The sequence below is a fragment of the Mustelus asterias genome, chromosome 3, assembly GCF_964213995.1.
Source record: "Mustelus asterias chromosome 3, sMusAst1.hap1.1, whole genome shotgun sequence".
Lineage (NCBI taxonomy): Eukaryota > Metazoa > Chordata > Chondrichthyes > Carcharhiniformes > Triakidae > Mustelus > Mustelus asterias.
In genome coordinates this window covers 22,755,693-22,776,957 of record NC_135803.1, presented here as the reverse complement: position 1 = coordinate 22,776,957, position 21,265 = coordinate 22,755,693, and the positions used below count along the sequence as shown (strand labels likewise).

The window sequence follows — 21,265 nt, the reverse complement described above, 5'->3', positions numbered from 1 at the left end:
TTTGGAGGAAAATGTAACTGGTTTGATTAGTAAGTTTGCAGACGACACAAAGGTTGGTGGATTTGCGGATAGCGATGAGGACCATCAGAGGATATAGCAGGATATAGATCGGTTGGAGACTTGGGCGGAGAGATGGCAGATGGAGTTTAATCCGGACAAATGTGAGGTAATGCATTTTGGAAGGTCTAATACAGATAGGAAATATACAGTAAATGGCATTTACTGTATATTTACTGTATGTGGGGGGCACAGCTTGCCTGGACCTGCAGAATCTCACTGGCTGTCTTGTCTGGAGACAATACACATTTCTTTAACCTGTGCTTAACGCTCCCTCCACTCACATTGTCTGTATCTTTGAGACTTGATTAGCTGTAAAGATTCACATTCTAATCAGTATTCTGTAACTTGATTTTGTGTCTCTGTATGCTTTATTTGTGAGCAGATTTCCACTCATCTGACGAAGGAGCAGCACTCCAAAAGCTAATGGCATTTGCTACCAAATAAACCTGTTGGACTTTAACCTGGTGTTGTTAAAACTCTTACTGTGTGCTCAAAATTCAGAGAGCACAATTCATGATGGTTAGTTTCAGAGTTCCAATCTTCCAGGCCCCTTGCCGGTGGCGTGATAGAATCATAAAAAATACAGTGCAGAAGGAGGTCATTTGGCCCATCGAGCCTGCACTGACAACAATCCCACCCAGGTCCCATCCCCATAACCCCATGTATTTACTCTCCTAATCCCCCTGACACTAGGGTTAATTTAGCATGGCCAATCAACCTAACCCACACATCTTTAGACTGTGGGAGGAAACCAGAGCACCCGGAGGAAGCCCAAGCAGACATGGGAGGGGTGGAATGTGCAAACTCCACACAGACAGTCACCCCAGGCTGGAATGGAACCTGGGTTCCTGGCGCTGTGAGGCAGCAGTGCTAACCACTGTGCCACCATGCCACACAAAATGATGTGAAACATGCTGCGGGGCCGCAGAAAGCTCATTTTCATACATTAGCATGTCATAAGCGAGCACTCTCTCCAGGACGTCCCCCCTCACCAGATATTCAGCAACTGCTGGCCCTGACTGTGGGGGAAGGTGCTGATGATTGGTGGAAGGGGGGGGGCTAGAGACCGATCACTGGGGGGAAGGTGGGGGGGGGGGGTGGAGATGGTGCCGATGATTCTGGGGAAGGGGCCGATTATTGGGGAAAGGGGGGAAGTTGCCGATGATCAGGGTGGAGTAGAGAAGGGACCAATGATTGGGGGGGGAGGGGATGAGAAGGGGCCAATGATCGGGGGGAAGGAGGGGGATGGTGTTGATGATCTAGGGGGGAAGGGGCCAATGATCAGGGTGGAGGGGATGAGAAGGGGCCAATGATAGGGGGAAGGGAGGGATGGTGTCGAGGATCTAGGGGGAAGGAGCCAATGATCGGGGGGGAGGGAGAGGGAAGGGAGGGATGGTGTCAATGACCGGGGACGGGGTTTAGAGAAAAGGCTGATGATCGGGAAGAGAGAAGTGCCGACTCCAATCGGGGTTGGGGAGGGGTGCCACTGAGACCTCCATGGTGGGCTGGAGGGAAGGTTTACTCGGGGCATTGTTTAAAGATGGCAACAATATTGAGAATGACAAGGGTTCTCGCTGAACACAGCAACATGAACTTTATCAGTACAAGAGCTGTAAGAACTATATAAAGCATTGCACAGGTCTTGGTCTAATCTGGGTCCTAACAGTTGCATAGGTTGATTACTTGTTTATATGCCTGACTGATAAGCTATACATGGGGTGCTACTGATGCAGAGCCACAGGCAATAGGAAACATCTAACATGGAGGCTGTATACTTTATTTTCAGCCGCACACATGGTGCTGTCATAGTGATATCACTATACAGCTTCTTAAGGGAACATATCATTGTCTGTATTGGCATGTATAAGATATCACAGCACTATTAGAAAGAGGCTGGTTGCTTTATGACAGTAAATCACTTCACAATCAGATGTTCTAAGATGTCTTTTAAACAATAGTGGATGGTGCAGTTCTGGCAGGTAATGCATGGCTGCTTCATGCTCAATGGCAGGATTCTTACAGGTGACGTCACTTTGCCAGTCCTGTCTCTTCCTGGGATTACATGAGAGAAACGTCAGTAATTTTCCAAGGGATGTCATTTCCCAAGTTCATCCAAAGGAACTCACCTGCCAGCAGTGCATCTTGGAAAATCTAGGGCAAGCTTCTTCACCACCGGCATGGACTTGGGAAACAACCTTCACACTGTCTTCACAGAAAATGTCACCCCTTCATTTGCTTGTGGTGGAAGTAGAACCAAGAAAAGTGTACGCTATTTCCATTAGTGTGTTTTCATGATTTTATAGACCTCTATAAGATCACCCCTAAATCAACTACACTCCAGGGAAAAAAATTCCCAGTCTATCCAGCCTCCCCATATAGCTCAAACAATCAAGTCCCGGTAGCACCGTAGTAAATCTTTTCTGCACTCTTTCTAGTTTTTTCTAGTTTATGAAATGAAGAAAACGGGAGAAATGACAAATATGGCCTTGGAATTAAGATAAAAACATCAGTCCAGGCTTTTTGCATATGCGTTTATGACAGATCAGGCTCAAGGGGCTAGGTTGCTTAATCTTCTTCCTAAATTCCTATCATCAACCTTCAATTTTGCATCCATTAAATCACACAGTAAATGGAAATGGACACAATCTTATTGACCGTTCATATCTCACTGCCGTTGCAGCGAGGACGGGGAATTTGGCGCTCAGCCAAATCTCCGTTCACTGCAGCGGGATCAAAAAACCCTGCCAGCTAGAAAGATAAGGAAGATCCCAGGTTTGATGCCCAAGAGTTAACTGATCACAACAGGAGGATGAGTGCAGGTCTCAAGATTAGCCTTGGAGAGGAAGAAATAAGCAGCTAAATCGATCTGGTAATTTCTGATGAGAGTTACGGAGATAGATGTTGAATGAGAATACTTGGTTGTGAAGTCCTCCACAGGCAAATAGCTGCAAATACTCACTGTGTGTATTTGCGTGAACAATCATCACTTGTTGAGGTACAGGAATGCAACTACTACCCAGGGAACCATACTTGGGAAAAAGACTCATTGAATCATAGAATCTCTACCGTACAGAAGGACGCCGTTCGGCACATTGAGTCTGCACCGATCCCACCCAGACCCTATTCCATAACCCCTCACGTTTACCCTGCTAATCCCCCTGACACGAAGGGGCAATTTAACACAGCCAATCAACCCAACCTGCACATCTTTGGAATGTGAGAGGAAACTGGAGCACCCGGAGGAAACCCACGCAGACACGGGGAGAATGTGCAAACTCCACACAGACAGTGACCCGAGGCCGGAATTGAACCTGGGTCCCTGGCGCTGTGAGGCAGCAGTGCCAACCACTGAAAAGTCTGTTTATATCCCATTCGCTTTTCACCTGGTAGAAAGCTTGGGGGGAGGGGCTTTTCCTTGATTAATTGTAAACTCGTTTTTTAAAATTCAGTTGAGGATGTATAAACATTTGGGCTCCCGATCTGAAGGGAGAATTTTCCTTTCTGTTTTCTATGCTAATATTATTGGTAGAAAGAAATAAGTAAAATCAGCCAAAGCAGTGCAAAACTTGAGGGAATTTTAAATATCAGTTGCCTCCAGAATAAAATGAATTACCATGAATCTTTACATAGATAAACAAAATATGCATGGTTCCTTCCACAAAATTGGCCAGAATCCCAGATCAGCTGAATGATCACGGCAAGTTTCCTCCGATTGCAGCTGGTTATGGCCATTCGAGGTGGTTCTTCAAATTAAGTTGGTATTTTTAGGCGCACAGGCGCTAGTAGGCATATGCTTAAAGCTTTTTATAAGCACTTAATTTACTAAGAAGCTGACTCGTGTACACCAATGAAACTAGCAAATGGCTCATGATATTTAAAAGCAAAATACTGCAGATGCTGGACAACTGAGGTAAAAACAGAAAATGCTGGATAAACTCAGCAGGTCTGGCAGCTTCTGGAGAGAGAAACAGGGTTAACGTTACGAGTCCCTACCACCGAAGAAGAGTCATACTGCCTCAAAACATTAACTCTGTTTCTCTCTCCGCCGATGGGGAGGCGATGGCCAAGTGGTATTACCGCTAAGCTATTAATCCAGAAACTCAGCTAACGTTCTGGGATCCAGGTTCAAATCCCGCCACGGCAGATGGTGGAATTTGAATTCACTAAAGAAATCTGGAATTAAGAATCTACTGATGACCATGAAACCACAGTTGATTGTCGGAAAAACCCGCCTGGTTCACTAATGCCCTTTAGGGAAGGAAATCTGCCATCCTTACTTGGTCTGGCCTACATGTTACTCCAGCGCCACAGCAATGTGGTTGACTCTCAACTGCCCTTGGGCAACTAGGGATGGGCAATAAATGCTGGTCAGCTCCTGTCCCATGAATGAATGAAAAAAAAGATGCTGCCAGACCTGCTGGGTTCATCCAGCATTTTCAATGTTTTGATTTCAGTGTATTTAAAACATTTTTCAGTCATTTAAAATCAGGTTTGTCACAGGTGGTGGACTAGCTGCTCTTATTAAAGTGCTTATTTTCAGTTGCATTAATAAAAATGTAACTCTCAAATGTATTGATGAATATTTTTAAATGCAAAAGAAATAAAAAACTATTACATTCTATTATGCTGTCCTGCACTGGGGTCATGGAAGATTTTATGTTTGTGATTAAGTGAATAAGCTTGCCCCAAACTTGAACCATAACTTCATTTGGAAGAACAGCACAATTACAAACTCTGTTTGCATCAAGTTCCCCAATTGCATCTAAATAGGAATTCGACCCAATATCTTTAAACATTTAAAGGGAAAACATCGCGTTCTGATCTGATCTTTCAACCTTACTTTGAACTCTGCTGATCGAAATATTCAGTAACCTATTTTTGTCTTCATTATGCTGCTGTTTGAAATGTGATGACAGAAACTTTGAGCACGCTTCCAATGCGTTTAAAGTCCATGTAATAAGTGATAAGGAATTCAATCAGCTGTAGAACTGCAGCTGTAAACTTGAGTTGGTACAGACTGTGAAAGGATTAGCTCCAGATCAGGACAATGTTGACATGCTGTAAAGGTACGGGTTGCTGCAGCCCAGCTGGAAACAATGGATGGCAGTCTCCCACTCTGCTTCTGTGTGCCTTCGGATTTTTCTCAATGATGAGACCCTCAGAGCCTTTTTTAACACCTTACCTTGTTGGACCTGCTAAAAACCTAACTGCTGAACAGGTATTTGTCTGAAAGCATGTTCCAGTGCAAAAAAAACATGGGGACGATTCCCCCAGTCGGGAGACATCAGCAGGAGGGGGCCTGTAGTGGGACTCGCAACTGGCATCCGACTGATCGCGAGTCTCCCAGGCAATGCTTTTCAATGTAATCAGCCTCAAACTGGAAATTGGCGCAAGGCTGATTATAATGTTGGAATTGCCATTTCCATGTGATTAGCAAGGCCGGGACAGTAGTCTCCGGGCTCACTGGTGTTCCCCACCCACCGGGAGAGGTTCCCACCACCGGGGGATTACAACTGGTCCCCATTAATGGGGATCGGGCAGTGCCAATGGGGTGGGCCCAGAGGGGGACAGGGCTTACTGGAGGTGTGGGCAGATCAGTGGTGATGGGGAGGGGAGGACCCGCTGCACATTCTGCAATGGGATCGGTGGGAGAGGAAGGAAGGAGGGAGATCGGGGTTGCACATGGTGGGGGAGAGATCGGAGCTGCATATGGGGGGCGGTAGAGAGATCGGGTCTGCACATGTTGGCGGGGGGTGGGGGGGTGGTCGGGGCTGTCCATGGAGAGCTGGTGACTGGGGCTGGCCTGGGGTGGGGTCGAGTAGGCTGGCGATCGGGGTTGGGGGGGGCAGCTAGGAAGCTGGCAATTGGAAGAAGGAGGCCAGCGATTGGGAGTCTGGCGATGGGGGGCAGTTACTGCGCATGCGCCGATCTTCCCACTGACAGATTGGCGCGCGTGTACGGTGGCCCGCTCAGCACACTGATTCTGGCCTCTCCAGCGGGATGCAGCCACAGCCTGCACTTACCAGTGTGAATCCCCCTGAGGCACTCTGTTGGAGCACAGAGTGCTGGAGATTCGTGAAACTAAGTACGCCCAAAAAACAGGTGGGAAAATCTCCCGTTTCTCTGCCTGTTGGGCACTTCGTTTTTTTGGAGAGAATCACCCCTCATATATTTAGTTCAGCCAGATTTGCTTTAGACGGAACTATAGAAACAGTAGAAATGTTATGGCGCGGAAAGAGGTCATTCAGCCCATCGAGTTGTCATCAGCCAAGTAAAAGGAAAAAAAAATTAATCTCATTTTAATCCCACTTTCCAACACTGGGTCCATAGACTTGCAGACTTCATAGACTTGCAGTCCATAGACTTCAGATGCAGTTCCAGCTATCTTTTAAATGAGTTGAGCATTTCAGGCAGTGAATTCCACATGTCTATGATGCTCTGGGTGTAAAGGTTTTTCTCTTGACCTCTCTAATCCTTCTACCAATTGCCTTAAATCTACGCACCCCCTGGTAATTTCCCCCTCAGCCAGGGGAAAGAAGTATTTCCTGTCTATCCTATCTAGGCCCTTTACAATTAGGTCAGCCCTCTGCCTCCTGTTCTGAGGAAAACAACCCTAGCCTATTCAATCTCTCCTCATTGCTGCAATTTCAAAGCCCTGGCAACATCCTTGTAAATCTCCTCTGCACCCTCTCCAGAACAATTATGTCCTTCCTGTAATGTGGTACACAAGCTTCCAGGTGTGGCCTAACCAATGTTTTATACAGTTCCATCATTATATCCCTGCTCTTGTATTCAATACCTCATCCAATATAACATTCCATGTTTTCTTGGCCACCTGTCCTGCCACCTTCAGGGACACGTGAACATGCACTCTAAGGTATCTCACTTCCTCGACTCCGTCAGTATCCTCCCGTTTACTGAATATTCCCTTGCATTACCTTATGCTTCCCTGGACTGAATTCCATTTGCCACTTTTCCGCCCACTCAACTGAACCATTGATATCATTCTAAAAACAACAGCTATCTTTCTTACTATCAGCTACACGGGCAATTTTTGTGTCGTCTGCAGATTTTGTAATCATGTCTCCACATTTAGGCTTAAATCATTTGTACAGCAAGAAGTCAGGGCCCCAATACTGAGCCCCGTGGAAAGCCACTGGAAGCTGCTTTCCATTCCCAAAATCATCCATTGACCCCTATCAAAGAAAATTACAGCACAGGAACAGACCCTTTGGCCCTACAAGCGCAAGCCTATGCTGCCTGACTTAACTAAAATGCCCTACCCTTCCGGGGACCATATCCCTCGACACGGTTGCTGTTCCTGTCGCTTTTGGATCCAATACCCTCGTATCACAAGGGATCTCACTCCTCTTTTATTCAGTCTATTTTAATGAAGATTTTTCCCATTTTTACAAAAAATGCAACAAATCCTCAAGGATTGGTACAGTACAGCATAATCATTTTTCCACATATATGTACAGAAAGAGGCAAGAGAGCACCAACACAGTTGGTTCGGAATATTCATTACAAAACAAGCCTCCAGAGATACAAACAATGAAAGGATGTTTCAGAGACTGGGGGAAAATACAAGATAACAAGATAAAGCCATGAGTACATGGCATAAGGGTGCATGCCCTCCTTACAGGATACTGGAGATAGAGCCATGTAATTTACATTCCAGGATTTTCAAATGTCCTGCCATTGCGTATTCAGCCAAGGAGAATAGAGGATATTGACATGAGTATAGAAATGGCTGATCAGCCAAAGATTCTCTCACCACGCTTAGGCGCACAGCAAAGCACACTTACCCCACCTCCAGCTATATCTGGAGTGCCATTGATACAGATCAATGTCTTTTCCCAGGATATGTGTTCTGTCTGCAGCTTTGCAGGAGTCCTCAGAGATTCTTTGACCCCAAAATAACAAAAATACAGGAACAAACTATGCAATACCAAGAGTTCTAAGGGGGTTTTCCTCAACTGTGGGCTATAACCACAACCTCTACCCCAAACCATCCACTCACCTCACTGCAGAGATGCTACTCATATTAGCCATGGTGAGAATAAAGGATACCATATAGTATATACCACCATTATAAGAAGAAAAAATGGATAAATATCGCACAGCCCTAGTACCATACAACCTACCCAGCATGCTCCCCAACACTGTCAAGCTCAGAAAGGATATTAAACCACTAGGATTCAATTTTGACACAGGACCAGAAGCAATGCAGGTGGTCCCCCGTGCCACCTCACACCCGTGGCATAATGAGGATATAGTAGGATCAAATCTGTGTCTTAAGCTTGGAGCAATTAAAGGAACACGCTGAGGGATTCATTCCCTTATAAACAAATGGATGTCCCTGGTTTTCAAAGGATAACTGGTGAACTTTGCTTCAGTGTTCATTTAGATCACCCCTGTCAATATAATAAATAATATCACAAAACCAAAAAAGGATCGTGATGACAGGGGTAAAGTCCAGAATTAGCGACGAACTGCAGATTATGACTCCATATTATTGCCATCCATGGAGTTTAGAGAGGCCAAAGCCTTAGTAGGATCTTCGAACAATCTTACAGATCCGTCAGGTGTCACCCTTTGGATAGTAGGATAAAACAGGGCAAACTGCATTCAGATAGCTTCCGGACACTTTCCAACCTTATTGAAAAATCTGCAACCAATGCTATGAAAACACACGATTACCAGCCAGGAGGCCTCAAAAACAGGATACAACAAGCCCCTTCAAGACTAATGCACCCAGCTTTTGTGAAGAGATTAAGAAAACATGGAGGATGTTTCCCTGGGTGGGGAGTATAGTGTACTGGGGTCCCAATCTCAGAATAAGGGGTCAGCCATTTCGGGCTGAGATGGTTTAAGGAAAGAAATAAAGACTTGCATTTATTAAATGCCTATCATGACCACCCAATATCTCTAATTGCTTTCCAGCCAAATAAGTACTTTTGAAGTACTTTCTTCACTGCTGTAATGTAGGAAACAGAATAGCCCACATGTACATAGCAAGCTCCCATAGACAGCAATGTGATAGTAGCTCGATAATTTGTTTTTGTTATGTTGATTGAAGGATGAATTTTGACTAGGATACTGGGGATATCTCCCTTGTTCTTTAAAAAGTGCCAAAGGATCCTTTATGTCCATCTGAGAGGGCTGATGGGACCATCATTTAAAGTTCATCTGAAAGATGGCACCTCCAACAGTTCAGCACTCCTTCAGCACAGCGCCGGAGTATCAGCCTTGATTGTTGTGCTTGTATCCTGGAGTGGGTGGGGGGGGGGAGGGGGATTCCGTCATTCAAAGGGTTGTGAATCTTTGGAATTCTATAACTCCGTTTAACTGTGCACATGTGCTCACTGAAAATTGCTAATTGATTTTCACATACATAAATAACAGTGAATGTTGCCATGTTCACTGTTAATTCTGCTGCTAAATCCCTAACCTTCATGATGTACCATAACTCCCAAGAGGAAAAGCTGGTCCGACAGCACAAATAGTCTCTGAATTCCATTTTGTTGGCATAATTTGTGTGATGCTGCAGCAGGTCAGGAGAAATGTTTGCTTTTACATGTTTTATATTATTTCTTGTATTCCTATGCTTCATTTTGTGGGGGGTTTTTTTTTTAAACTTAATGTACTACTAAACTTATTTTCTCATTCATTTTCAGGTTACTAATGCAATATTTCCAGTGTGGACATACTCTTACTTGGCAATGCTATTCCCTGTCTTCTTGGTCACAGATTATCTAAGATATAAACCTATCATTGCTTTACAAGGACTTAGCTTTATTGTCACTTGGCTAATGCTCCTGTTTGCACAAGGGGTCCTGGCCATGCAGTTTTTAGAATTTGTCTATGGCATTGTATCTGCCACTGAAGTGGCATATTACTCCTACATTTACAGTGTTGTTAGTTCTGACCACTATCAAAAAGTCACCAGTTACTGTCGGAGCATCACATTAGTTGCATACACTCTGGGTTCCATTTTGGGACAAGTTTTAGTCTCTGTTTGGAATGTCCCTTATTTCTACCTGAATGTGATTTCACTGGTTTCAGTGTCTGTAGCTTTCCTTTCTTCCATTCCCCTGCCAATGCCCAAGGCAAGCATGTTTTTTCACAGGAAAGAGGCTGGAAAGATTCAAGTTCTGCCATCAACTGAAGAGGTCATGCCAAAGTTTGAAAATAATCGTCTCCAAAATAATCCTGATGGAGCAAACTGCTCGCAGTTACCTGCAATGTCAGATGGAAAAGTCCATGGTCTGGTGAAAGCAAAAGAGCAAAGAAATGCAATAAATGTCTTCCTCAAATTGTGGTCTGACTTCAAAGAGTGTTACTCCTCTCCACAAATCTTGTACTGGTCTATCTGGTGGGCATTGGCCAGCTGTGGATATTATCAAGTTACAAATTACATACAACTGCTATGGGATCACGTTGAACCATCGCAAAATGCCACAGTGTACAATGGCGGTGTTGAAGCAGTGTCGACTTTTATGAGTAAGTTCAGTTATGATAAGTCATCTAATTTACCACCAGTGATAGCAACTATGTCTGATGTCACCATAAGTGGAAAGATTGAGAGATTTTTGATGAAGTGATAAAAGACAGAATCAGTTAACATCCTATGAAAGACCAACATCAGTTAGTCCCTCAGACAATCTGGCAGCAATATCAGATGAGGATTACACTAGGAGAGTGTTGGTAGAGTATCAGTTGAGTGTCAGGTGCTATAATCCATGTCAGAAACTCCAAGGTATTTTATGAATAGAGCCTCCACCACAGGTTTTGCAATTTGAATTTGGCTAGGATAAGCATGAGATGTTTCACTTCAGGTATGGTTCAAATGACCCACTAGGGAGCTTTTATCGAAAAAAATTTATTAGTTAACACATAGAAAGAAAATTAGCAACAACTTTTATCAATTACAAACAAGAAAAAAAACAACCATGATAATGTATAAACCTTAACAGCTAAATACTGTTCCAACCAAACAAATCCCATAAACAAACACCTTTGTTGGGATTAGCACAAGAAATAAGGATGCTCACGTGATTTTGCCACTTAGTCCTTTGGTTGGAGAATTGAAACTCTGACTTCCTGGCCTTGTAACTTCCTGGAGATCCTCTCCACTTGGAGCCGGCAGTTTGCGGTGTCGATGGTAGTCATGATGTGGAGATGCCGGCGTTGGACTGGGGTGAACACGGTAAGAAGTCTCACAACACCAGGTTAAAGTCCAACAGGTTTATTTGGTAGCAAATACCATAAGCTTTCGGAGCACTGCTCCTTCGTCAGATGGAGTGGAAATGTGGAATTTCCCCTCCATCTGATGAAGGAGCAGTGCTCCGAAAGCTTATGGTATTGGCTACCAAATAAACCTGTTGGACTTTAACTTGGTGTTGTGAGACTTCTTACCGTGTTCACCCCAGTCCAACGCCGGCATCTCCACATCTTGTAACTTCCAGCAGACTTTGAGTCAAAGTTAATGCCACAGCAGGCCGCTAGCTTTTAGCCAGCAAACCACTGCAAGAGAGAGGTAATTCTTGTCTCTAGGTACCAGCTAGCAAACCAGCAACAGCAGAATTCTCACTCCAGGAAGGCAAGAAGGCCTGGTTCCAGCTAGCCAGCAGAATTCACAATACCAGGGAGAGAGAGACAAAACCTGCCTGCAGCTTGAAAACCAAGACAGCACCTGACTCTGAACCAAACTCAAAAGAAAAGAACTCCTGTCACTTCACCTGTCAATCATTCTCCCCGCTAACATTTCAATAGGTTGTAAACACCCAGAAAGTGCATTAGATCCAGAGTAAAAATAAACAAAATCCCATTTAAACCATTTAAGCAGCAATAAAAGGACATCTAAGCAGAGGTCAGCAACAATGAAAAAAACCCAAAGCTGTTTATAACTGCAGAGAACATCATTAAAAAAAATAGTTAAAGGCACAGTAATGTCACACAGGTAAATGTCAAGTGAGTTATATCAATCTACAGAATTGAATGAGGGAAACATCCACAGTTAGCCAGTGGTAGCACACACAGCAATAGAAAAAGTCACAAATCCTTTAACACCAGATGCATCCAGCAACAATCAACAATAAATCTAGAAAGGACTTCAAATAATTTCAAGAAATAAGAATTCGTTGATCATTGGATGTTTCATTGTCACTGAGGACTAAAATACAGTAAGCACTAGAGTTGAATTTGAATGAGTTCTCGAGTGGATGATTAGTTGATGACTAGTTTTTGTGGTTCTTCTACTCTTCATTGTTCTATTACCCCTCCTGCTTCCACTATTTTGTCCTCCTAACTATTAAGCACTTTAAGATGCACTTTCTGCATCTGAAAAAAAAAATGCTACAGAAAAGTCAGGCTGTTGTAGAATTCCAAGTAAAACTAACGTAGCATTTGATTTGTGCAGCATTATCCTAATGTATGACAAGTTAACCTGCTCAAGTCCATGTAATTAATGCAGTTGTACTTATATATCAATAGTGGATAGTTAACCAAATGTGTGACAAGAGAAGGACTAGTTGGTGGAAAAAGCATCATTAAAACATTACAAAGCTAGTCAACAGCTTTGAACTTCTGTGCAATAATTAAGCCCCATCCTAATGTAAATTGAAGATAGTCAAGTCACTAATATGCGTGTTCCACTGTAGAATTTTCTGGTACTGTGCTAAACTAATTATACACAAGGCTAGTCATAAGAACATAAGAAATAGGAGCAGGAGTAGGCCATCTGGCCCCTCGAGCCTGCCCCGCCATTCAATAAGATCATGGCTGATCTAACCCTTAATTCCCTTATTAATCAGAAATCTATCTGCCTGTGACTTATAGAAAAGGCCCTTCGGCCCATCAAGTCTGCACCGACAATATCATAGAAATCATAGAAACCCTACAGTGTAGAAAGAGGCCATTCGGCCCATCGAGTCTACACCGACCACAATCCCACCCAGGCCCTACACTCATATCCCTACATATTTACCCGCTAATCCCTCTAACCAACGCATCTCAAGACACTAAGGGCAATTTTTTAGCACAGCCAATCAACCTAACCCGCACATCTTTGGACTGTGGGAGGAAACCGGAGCACCCGGAGGAAACCCACGCAGACACGAGGAGAATGTGCAAACTCCATACAGACAGTGACCCAAGCCGGGAATCGAACCCAGGTCCCTGGAGCTGTGAAGCAGCAGTGCTAACCACTGTGCTACCGTGACATCTACCATGACAGTTGTTTTTTACTGGTTGTCCCCTCCAGGGGCAGATCAAATTGCTTTCTGAACTTTTCTGATCAATAATGTTGCTGGTTAGATCATAGATAACATTTTGCATTGTTATTTGCAAATTACATAAAACATGTTAATGATCATTTAAACAGTTTGATTATCTATTGCTAATTGCATGACCTCAGAAAATTGAGTTCTTTGTTATTCTGAATCTAGGTGCTGCCACCTCCTTTGTTGTGGGCTATATAACACTGGATTGGGCAATCTGGGGAGAAATGGCATTGGGTATCTTTTCAACAGTGAGCAGCGCTGCTTTATTTGCCATTGATCTATCAAACAATATCTGGGTTTGTTACGCTGGTTATGTTGTGTTCAAAGCCACATACATGTTACTGATTACCATAGCGACGTGAGTATAACCTACCCAAAAAAAATTTCAAAACTGAAATAGTGTTTTGTTTTTAAAGATAGCATTAAATCAACAAAATTTGGATCCATAAATTATTTAGTGAATTGCCTTTTATCTATACTGCCCCTAATTAATAATCTAATTAATAATCCCCAAGGTCAATCCATCATTTTCCTGTATTGATTTCCTTTCTTTTTTTTATTTCTGTTGCTGCAAAAAACACACTTCCAAAAGTAGAAACATGGCAGTTTCAAATCATAATCAAGCTACATGGAAATAAGTGGATGTATTAGTGTGAGGCAACATGGTTTTGTGAAGGGGAGGTTGTGTCTCACGAACTTTGATCGAGTTTTTCGAGGAAGTGACGAAGATGATTGATGAGGGTAGGGCAGTGGATGTTGTCCACATGGACTTCAGTAAGGCCTTTGACAAGGGCCCTCATGGCAGACTGGTGCAGAAGGTGAAGTCGCATGGGATCAGAAGTGAGCTGGCAAGGTGGATACAAAACTGGCTCGGTCAAAGAAGACAGAGGGTAGCAGTGGAGGATGGGTTTCTGAATGGAGGGCTGTGACAAGTGACGTTCCTCAGGAATCAGTGCTGGGACCTTTGCTGTTTGTAATATATATATATAAATGATTTGGAGGAAAATATAACTGGTTTGATTAGTAAGTTTGTGGACGATACAAAGGTTGGTGGATTTGCGGATAGCCATGAGGACCATCAGAGGATACAGCAGGATATAGATCAGTTGGAGACTTGGGCAGAGAGATGGCAGATGGAGTTTAATCCGGACAAATGTGAGGTAATGCATTTTGGAAGGTCTAATACAGATAGGAAATATACAGTAAATGGCAGAACCCTTAAGAGTATGGATAAGCAAAGGGTTCCTGGGTGTACAGGTACACAGGTCACTGAAAGTGGCAACGCAGGTGGAGAAGGTAATCAAGAAGGCATACGGCATGCTTGCCTTCATTGGCCGGGGCATTGAGTTTCAAAAGTGGCAAGTCATGTTACAGCTTTATATAACCTTAAGTTAGGCCGCACTTGGAATATAATGTTCAATTCTGGTCGCCACACTACCAGAAGGATGTGGAGGCTTTGGAGAGGGTACAGAAAAGATTGACCAGGATGTTGCCTGGTATGGAGGGCATTAGCTATGAGAGGTTGGAAAAAACTTGGTTTTTTCTCATTGGAACAATGGAGGTTGAGGGGCAACCTGATAAAAGTCTACAAGATTATGAGAGGCATGGACAGAGTGGATAGTTAGAAGCTTTTTCCCAGGGTGGAAGAGTCAATTACTAGGGGGCACAGGTTTAAGATGCGAGGGGCAAGGTTTAAAGGAGATGTACGAGGCAGATGTTTTACACAGCGGGTGGTGGGTGCCTGGAACGCGTTGCCGGGGGAGGTAGTGGAAGTGGATACGGTAGTGACATTTAAGGGGCGTCTTGACAAATACATCAATAGGATGGGAATTGAGGGATATGGTCCCCGGAAGGGTAGGGGGTTTTAGTTAAGTCGGGCAGCATGGTCAGTGCAGGCTTGGAGGGCCAAAGGGCCTGTTCCTGTGCTGTAATTTTCTTTGCTCTTTGTACATTAAATGATTTGTAATCCCTGTCACGAATTGGGCATTGGCACCTGAGTGTCTACTTGCTAGAACCCTAAGAAACCAATGGGCCTATCTTGGACCTTATTACTCCACTCGCACTCAACAATGGAGACTCTGAAAGCTTGTGCTGCCAAATAAACCTGTTGGACTTTAACCTGGTGTTGTGAGACTTCTTACTGTGCTTACCCCAGTCCAATGCCGGCATCTTCACATCATGTATTCAATCCGAGCCAGTCGTTTTCCATGGGTTAACTTTCAAGAAGGCCGATCTGACATCTGCGATACCAGTTCAGCCGAGGCTTCTGGGCCAGATGAAGCCCTCTCACTGACCTCTTGCTCAAAAGGGGCATAAAAGGCGTTGAGCTCATCGGAGAGGGAAGCAATGTTGCCGGCAATCCTACACGACTCTATCTTGTAGCCTGTTATGTTGTGTAGACCTTGCCATAATTAGTGGGTGTTTGTGTGGCTAGCCTGGGGTGCTAGCTTCATCCGGTACTGTCACTTGGCATCTTTGATGATTCTCTGCAGATCGTAACTGGATTTCTGGTATAGGTCAGGGTCACCCGATTTGAATGCCTTCGACCTGGACTTCAGCAAGCTGGGGAAATCCCTGCTCATCCATGGTTTGCAGTTGTGAAACACATGGATTTGCTTCTTTGGCACACAGTCTTCTATGCATTATTAATGAAGTCTGTTACTGTAGTCGTTCAGGCTGGTTTCACCTCTTTCTTAAATTTGGAGATTGAGAATTACTTTTGACACAATTTTGCCCTAATCCCAACATCTTTATTGATAATTTTAAACAAAACAGTTTCAATGAGGAGCTTGCCAGTGGCAATGCAAACGAGACCCTGGGCCTCAAAATGCCTTGGGCAACACAGAGATTACAATGAGCAGGTGGTGCCTTGTGCACCAAATGTTAAAATTGTCTTTTATGTCCTTTGTTAAATATGAATATTTGAAGCAGCGTTCAAAGTCTAACTACTTATTGCTTCTTCTTCAAGGTTCCAAATAGCAGCCAACCTGAGCATGGAGCGTTATGCATTTTTGTTTGGAGTAAATACCTTTGTAGCTCTCTTACTTCAGACCATTCTGACTGTTGTTGTTGTTGATTCAAGAGGCCTTGGTTTGGATATTATCACCCAGGTGAGTTCAAGGCTAAATTCAACAGATAACTTATCAATATGAGATTTGCATCTGGATAATATGTTTGATTTATGGAGAGATTACTTACCATCAATTTGTTAATTCTGTTTTTAAACATTTGTGATCTTTTTGGCAACCTTGGGCATCTCCAAAGCCTTTTGAGAGAATCTGACGCTACATATGCTTAAACACGTTAACCAAGATATTCCACTCATGTTCCCAATCTACATTAAAATGAACAGAAGGAAAACTACTGGCTGAGGAGCACAAAGTGGAAAATCCCAGGCATCATCATTGTATTATCACACAGCAAGGTTATTTTGTGACTTCCAGGTTGCCATCAACTTGTTCGAGCTCTGCTATAGTTTAAGGTTCTGACTTCTTTCCGATCAATTCAATAATTTTGCAGGGCTCCATTCTCCCTTCCAAACTGTTCTTTCTCCATATTAATCACCTCAACTCTCAACCAATCATTTAACTAATGATTCCACAATATGTATTTCAATGTCCTTCAGGTTACATGTCTTCAATATGTCATCCTTGTCAGCTGTCTTGCGATTCGAGCATGATGTCTGCTCAGGGTCGTAGGTTCTTGCTATGAGTCTTCATGTGGCTGAACAGGACAATTCTCGACCTGCACATCTTTGAGCACAGGGGGCAGTCATCCCATGAGGAAGTGGGATCTGGAGTGCAGGAATTTGCTTCCTTTTCCAGCCTTCTCTGCTTCATCATTCTACCTACACTCTTGCAGTGCAATGGTTGGATACCTACATTTTCAGTCACGCAGAATTGCACCAAACTTTAAGGTAGTTTTTGCACCAATCTTGGGAAATTGCGGCAAAATCTCCCCCAAAGTTCACCTGCCTATACCAGAATGTAAAAACCAAACTGTAGGAGCATTTTCAGAGATGATGTATTAAGCTGGCTTTCATGAGAGGGATTTCCTTTCTTAATTACAGCTCAGCTAACATAAAGACTTGTGGACACAAGTACTCTGGTAAAAGATATTTATTTATTTTCCAAGCTTTGTCAACGTACAAGGGAGGGAGATTTGGGGCAGTTCCAAATCTACTTTGAGATTACATCGCTCTCAGTACAATTATACAATTTTTTAAAACTATTTGCCTACCCCTTGCTCACCCCAGCTGGGTATGAGCCAATCATTATTAGTTTAGATTATTTACCTTGGCCAATAACATTTACCCTCTGACAGCATGGGCCCACGTGATCAGTTTGTGGACCTTAAGAGTCTTTCTCGCAGTCTCCTGATACTTTCCAGATCCTCTTATCTGGTGCAATGTGTATCCCATTCATTAGGACTGTCGAACCTCTGGTGTGTCCTTGGTTCATTGTGTATCCTATTCATTAGGACTATCTGGCCCTTGATAAGAGTTGCTCTTCCCTTTGCTCAGTAGCTGCATTGTTCCGAGGAATGTGGTTCTTTTTACTTAACTACATCCCATCATGCCTTATGAGCATTGTTAATAACTAAGGTATATGCTTTTAATACAGAATATGTTTCCAAAAATACATGTCTAAATTCTCCAACAGTGGTTATGCAAACAGTATTTTTCGGGCACTTTATAACTTCTCTATACTCTATTCATTCTGGTCTAATCTACCCTGATCTGTTAGTCTTTTAATCTAAATTGCGTCTTACACAAACCAAACGGAAAAATAGCACCACTAATAGGGAAATCAGCATGTGGGCTTCTGGTCACTTGGCATGGCACCTTGCCCGATTGTGCTTTCTCCATTATTATACAGAAGAGAGGATTTCCCATTGTGAAGGCCACTCCAGTTACATAGTCATCTTGAGCATGTGGTGGGGATGGGTCTGATTAACTTGGCTAAATATAGTGTATGAATCTCAGTAAGAAAACTATAACAAAAATGCTACCCTTTAGTGACGTTTCATTGTAAAACTGGCATAACTCAAATTTAAATTTCTTGGAAAAAAACTGGTATGGTTCAGCTTTTATTCCATAGTTACACTGAAAAGTTCCAGGAAATTCCTGGAGTCCAAATTAAAAGTGTGTCTTCCCCCTGAATCAGAAGATCACGGGTTCAAAAGGCCCTATATGCAAGACTTGAGCACATGATCTAGATTGACATTTCTGTGCATTACTGAAACAGAGCTGCAACATGGAATATGCCGTTGTTCAGGTGAGATGTTAAACCACGACCCTGTTAATCTTCTCAGGAGGATGTGAGGTCCTATGGAAGCCTTTGAAAAAGGACAAGGATGCTGGCCAACAGTGCAGTATTAAACTACAGATTATCTCATTGCTGTTTGTGAGATGTTGCTTTGTGCAAATTGACTGCAAGTAATATAAAGACTGTATTGTTACAAAAGATAATGAAGCATTAAATCCGAGCAATTGAGACTTTATAACTGGCAAATGTTGGCATAGTAATATCCAAGTTTATATTGAAGGCAAGTAACTTTTCAAGATCCAGATTAACTAGCAGCAAACTGAATGCTTGGTTTTATTTTGCAGTTCCTTATCTATGGGAGCTACTTTGCAGCAATATCAGGAGTTTTCTTCATCAGAGGTATTTACACTTTGATTCAACATGGGCAGAAAAGAAAGAAGAAAATGGAATCAGAGATTATCATAGGAAACACCTTAACACCTGGAAATGAGACAATGTGCAGAAATGTTTTGAGGATTTGAAAAAGTCTGCAAACGTTAAAATTGACTTTTGTTCTTATAATTCCTTGTCAGAACCTACTGGTCAGAGAGGTGGAGTATGTGCCCACCTTTATTCAATTGGCCAGGATGCATATTTTAGTGGGATGGTAAAGGACCTCTGATCATGTGCCATGTAAACCTGGTAATGCAGCAAACCATGACATGAGAATTTTTGTAAATGATTGAGTTCTTCATGTTACACTTATCTGACATCCAATAGTGATAAGAAGAAATTTCCTCCAGTTAAATATTGGGAAGACTGATCATTTTCGGTCCCTGCTCCAAACTCAGTTCCATCACTACCAACTCCGTTCCTCTCTTGTGTAACAATCTGAAATGCACCCCACTGTTCTTAATCTTGGTGTCATATTTGAATCCGAGATGAGCTTTGTGCCATCACTAAGGCCACCTCCTGCTACCTCCATAACATCGCCCAACTTGGTCCTATTTCAGCTCATCCGCTGCTGAAACATTAATTCTTGCCTTTTTATAGCCACACTTGACTAATCTAATGCACCCCTGGCTGGCCTTCCACATTCTACCCTCCATAAACTTGATGCCATCCAAATCTATGTTGGCATGTCTTAACTTGCTCCGAGTCCTGTTTCACATTTCACCTTGTGCTTACTGACCTACATTGGCTCCCAGTCAAGCAAATGCCTTGATTATAAAATTCTCACTCTTGTTTCAATTCCCTCCATAGCCTTGCCCTCCCCTCCCTCGATAATTTCCTCCACAACCTTCCAGGATCATCTAATTCTGGCCTTTTGAACATCCCAGATTTTAATTGCTTCACCATTGGTGGCCATGCCTTCAGCAACCCTGGCCCTGAAATTACCTCCTGTTTGCTTCTCTCACTTTCCTCCTTAAAACTCATTCTCTTTGACCAAGTTTTTGTAGTCATTTGACCTAATATAGAAACCCTACAGTGCAGAAGGAGGCCATTCGGCCCATCGAGTCTGCACCGACCACAATCCCACCCGGGTCCTACCCCCACATATTTACCCGCTAATCCCTCTAACCTACGCATCCCACGACACTAAGGGGCAATTTTAGCATGGCCAATCAACCTAACCCGCACATCTTTGGACTGTGGGAGGAAACCGGAACACCCGGAGGAAACCCACGCAGACACGAGGAGAATGTGCAAACTCCACACAGACAGTGACCCGAGCCGGGAATCGAACCCGGGACCCTGGAGCTGTGAAGCAGCAGTGCTAACCACTGTGCTACCGTGCCGCCTATCATGTGGCTCGGTTTTATAATGCTTTATGAAGAGCCTTAGATTAAAGGTGCTATATAAACATAGGTTGTTGTTTTTCCTATTTTGCTTGATTAATCATTATTATTGTAAATGATCATAACAGTGAATGCCAAAATTGTGCCTGTGATTTCCTTTGTGCTGAATTCTTGCTCTTAACCATTTTAATTATGTAAGGAAATTACTGCCTCAAACTAAGAATGTAAGTGTACAACAAACATAAAATGCTGGAGATGCAATTGACAAAAGAATCAGATAGCATCTGTGGAGAGAGAAACAGAGTTAATGTTTCAAATCAATGACCTATTATTAGAACTGGGAAAGGTTAGAAATGTTACAGGTTTTGAGCAAGGATAGAGGTGGGGAAAGGGGGAAAAGGACCAAAGGGAAGATCTTTGCTGTGATAGAAGGCAGAGATTAAATGACAAAACGGATATTCCTCAATACTGAAGTAGCCCATTGTGATGATACTGTGTCTTTAAGAAATGTATTTGTCATATTTTTTTGTGCAGGATCTGTTTTAATAGTCTGTTCTAACCGGTGCCGCTTGGACTGTAACCGGCAGCCTGAATTGTTACTGCAGCAGCATAATTGCTCCTAATTGCAAGAATGTTGGTTTTAATCCGAACTAATGCTGTTCTGTTGTTCTTAGTGATTCCCTGGGGTTTTGCAGAGTAGGACTTGATTGAGTTGATTGACAGATAAGGTTATATAACTGGGTGGAGCTGGGCTTACACAGAGAACTCAAACTTAAATGAGGCATGAGTTGTTAGAGAGCAGTGCCTCTCTTTTCCTCTCTAAAGTCTGGAGACTGGGATCTGCTGGAGACCAAGTTTATTTCTCTGAAGTTCT

The 21,265-nt window shown here is 43.1% G+C and overlaps 1 protein-coding gene across 1 annotated transcript; it reads left to right on the top strand.

Moving 5' to 3' along the window:
* The first annotated feature begins 5,197 nt into the window (after window positions 1-5,197).
* slc19a3a (solute carrier family 19 member 3a) lies at window positions 5,198-19,720 on the top strand. Its single transcript, XM_078205956.1, has 5 exons — window positions 5,198-5,278; window positions 9,741-10,566; window positions 13,512-13,704; window positions 16,315-16,456; window positions 18,958-19,720. The coding sequence occupies exons 1-5, from the start codon at window positions 5,207-5,209 to the stop codon at window positions 19,132-19,134; spliced, it is 1,410 nt and encodes a 469-aa protein (XP_078062082.1). The 5' UTR covers window positions 5,198-5,206; the 3' UTR covers window positions 19,135-19,720.
* Window positions 19,721-21,265: the final 1,545 nt, after the last annotated feature.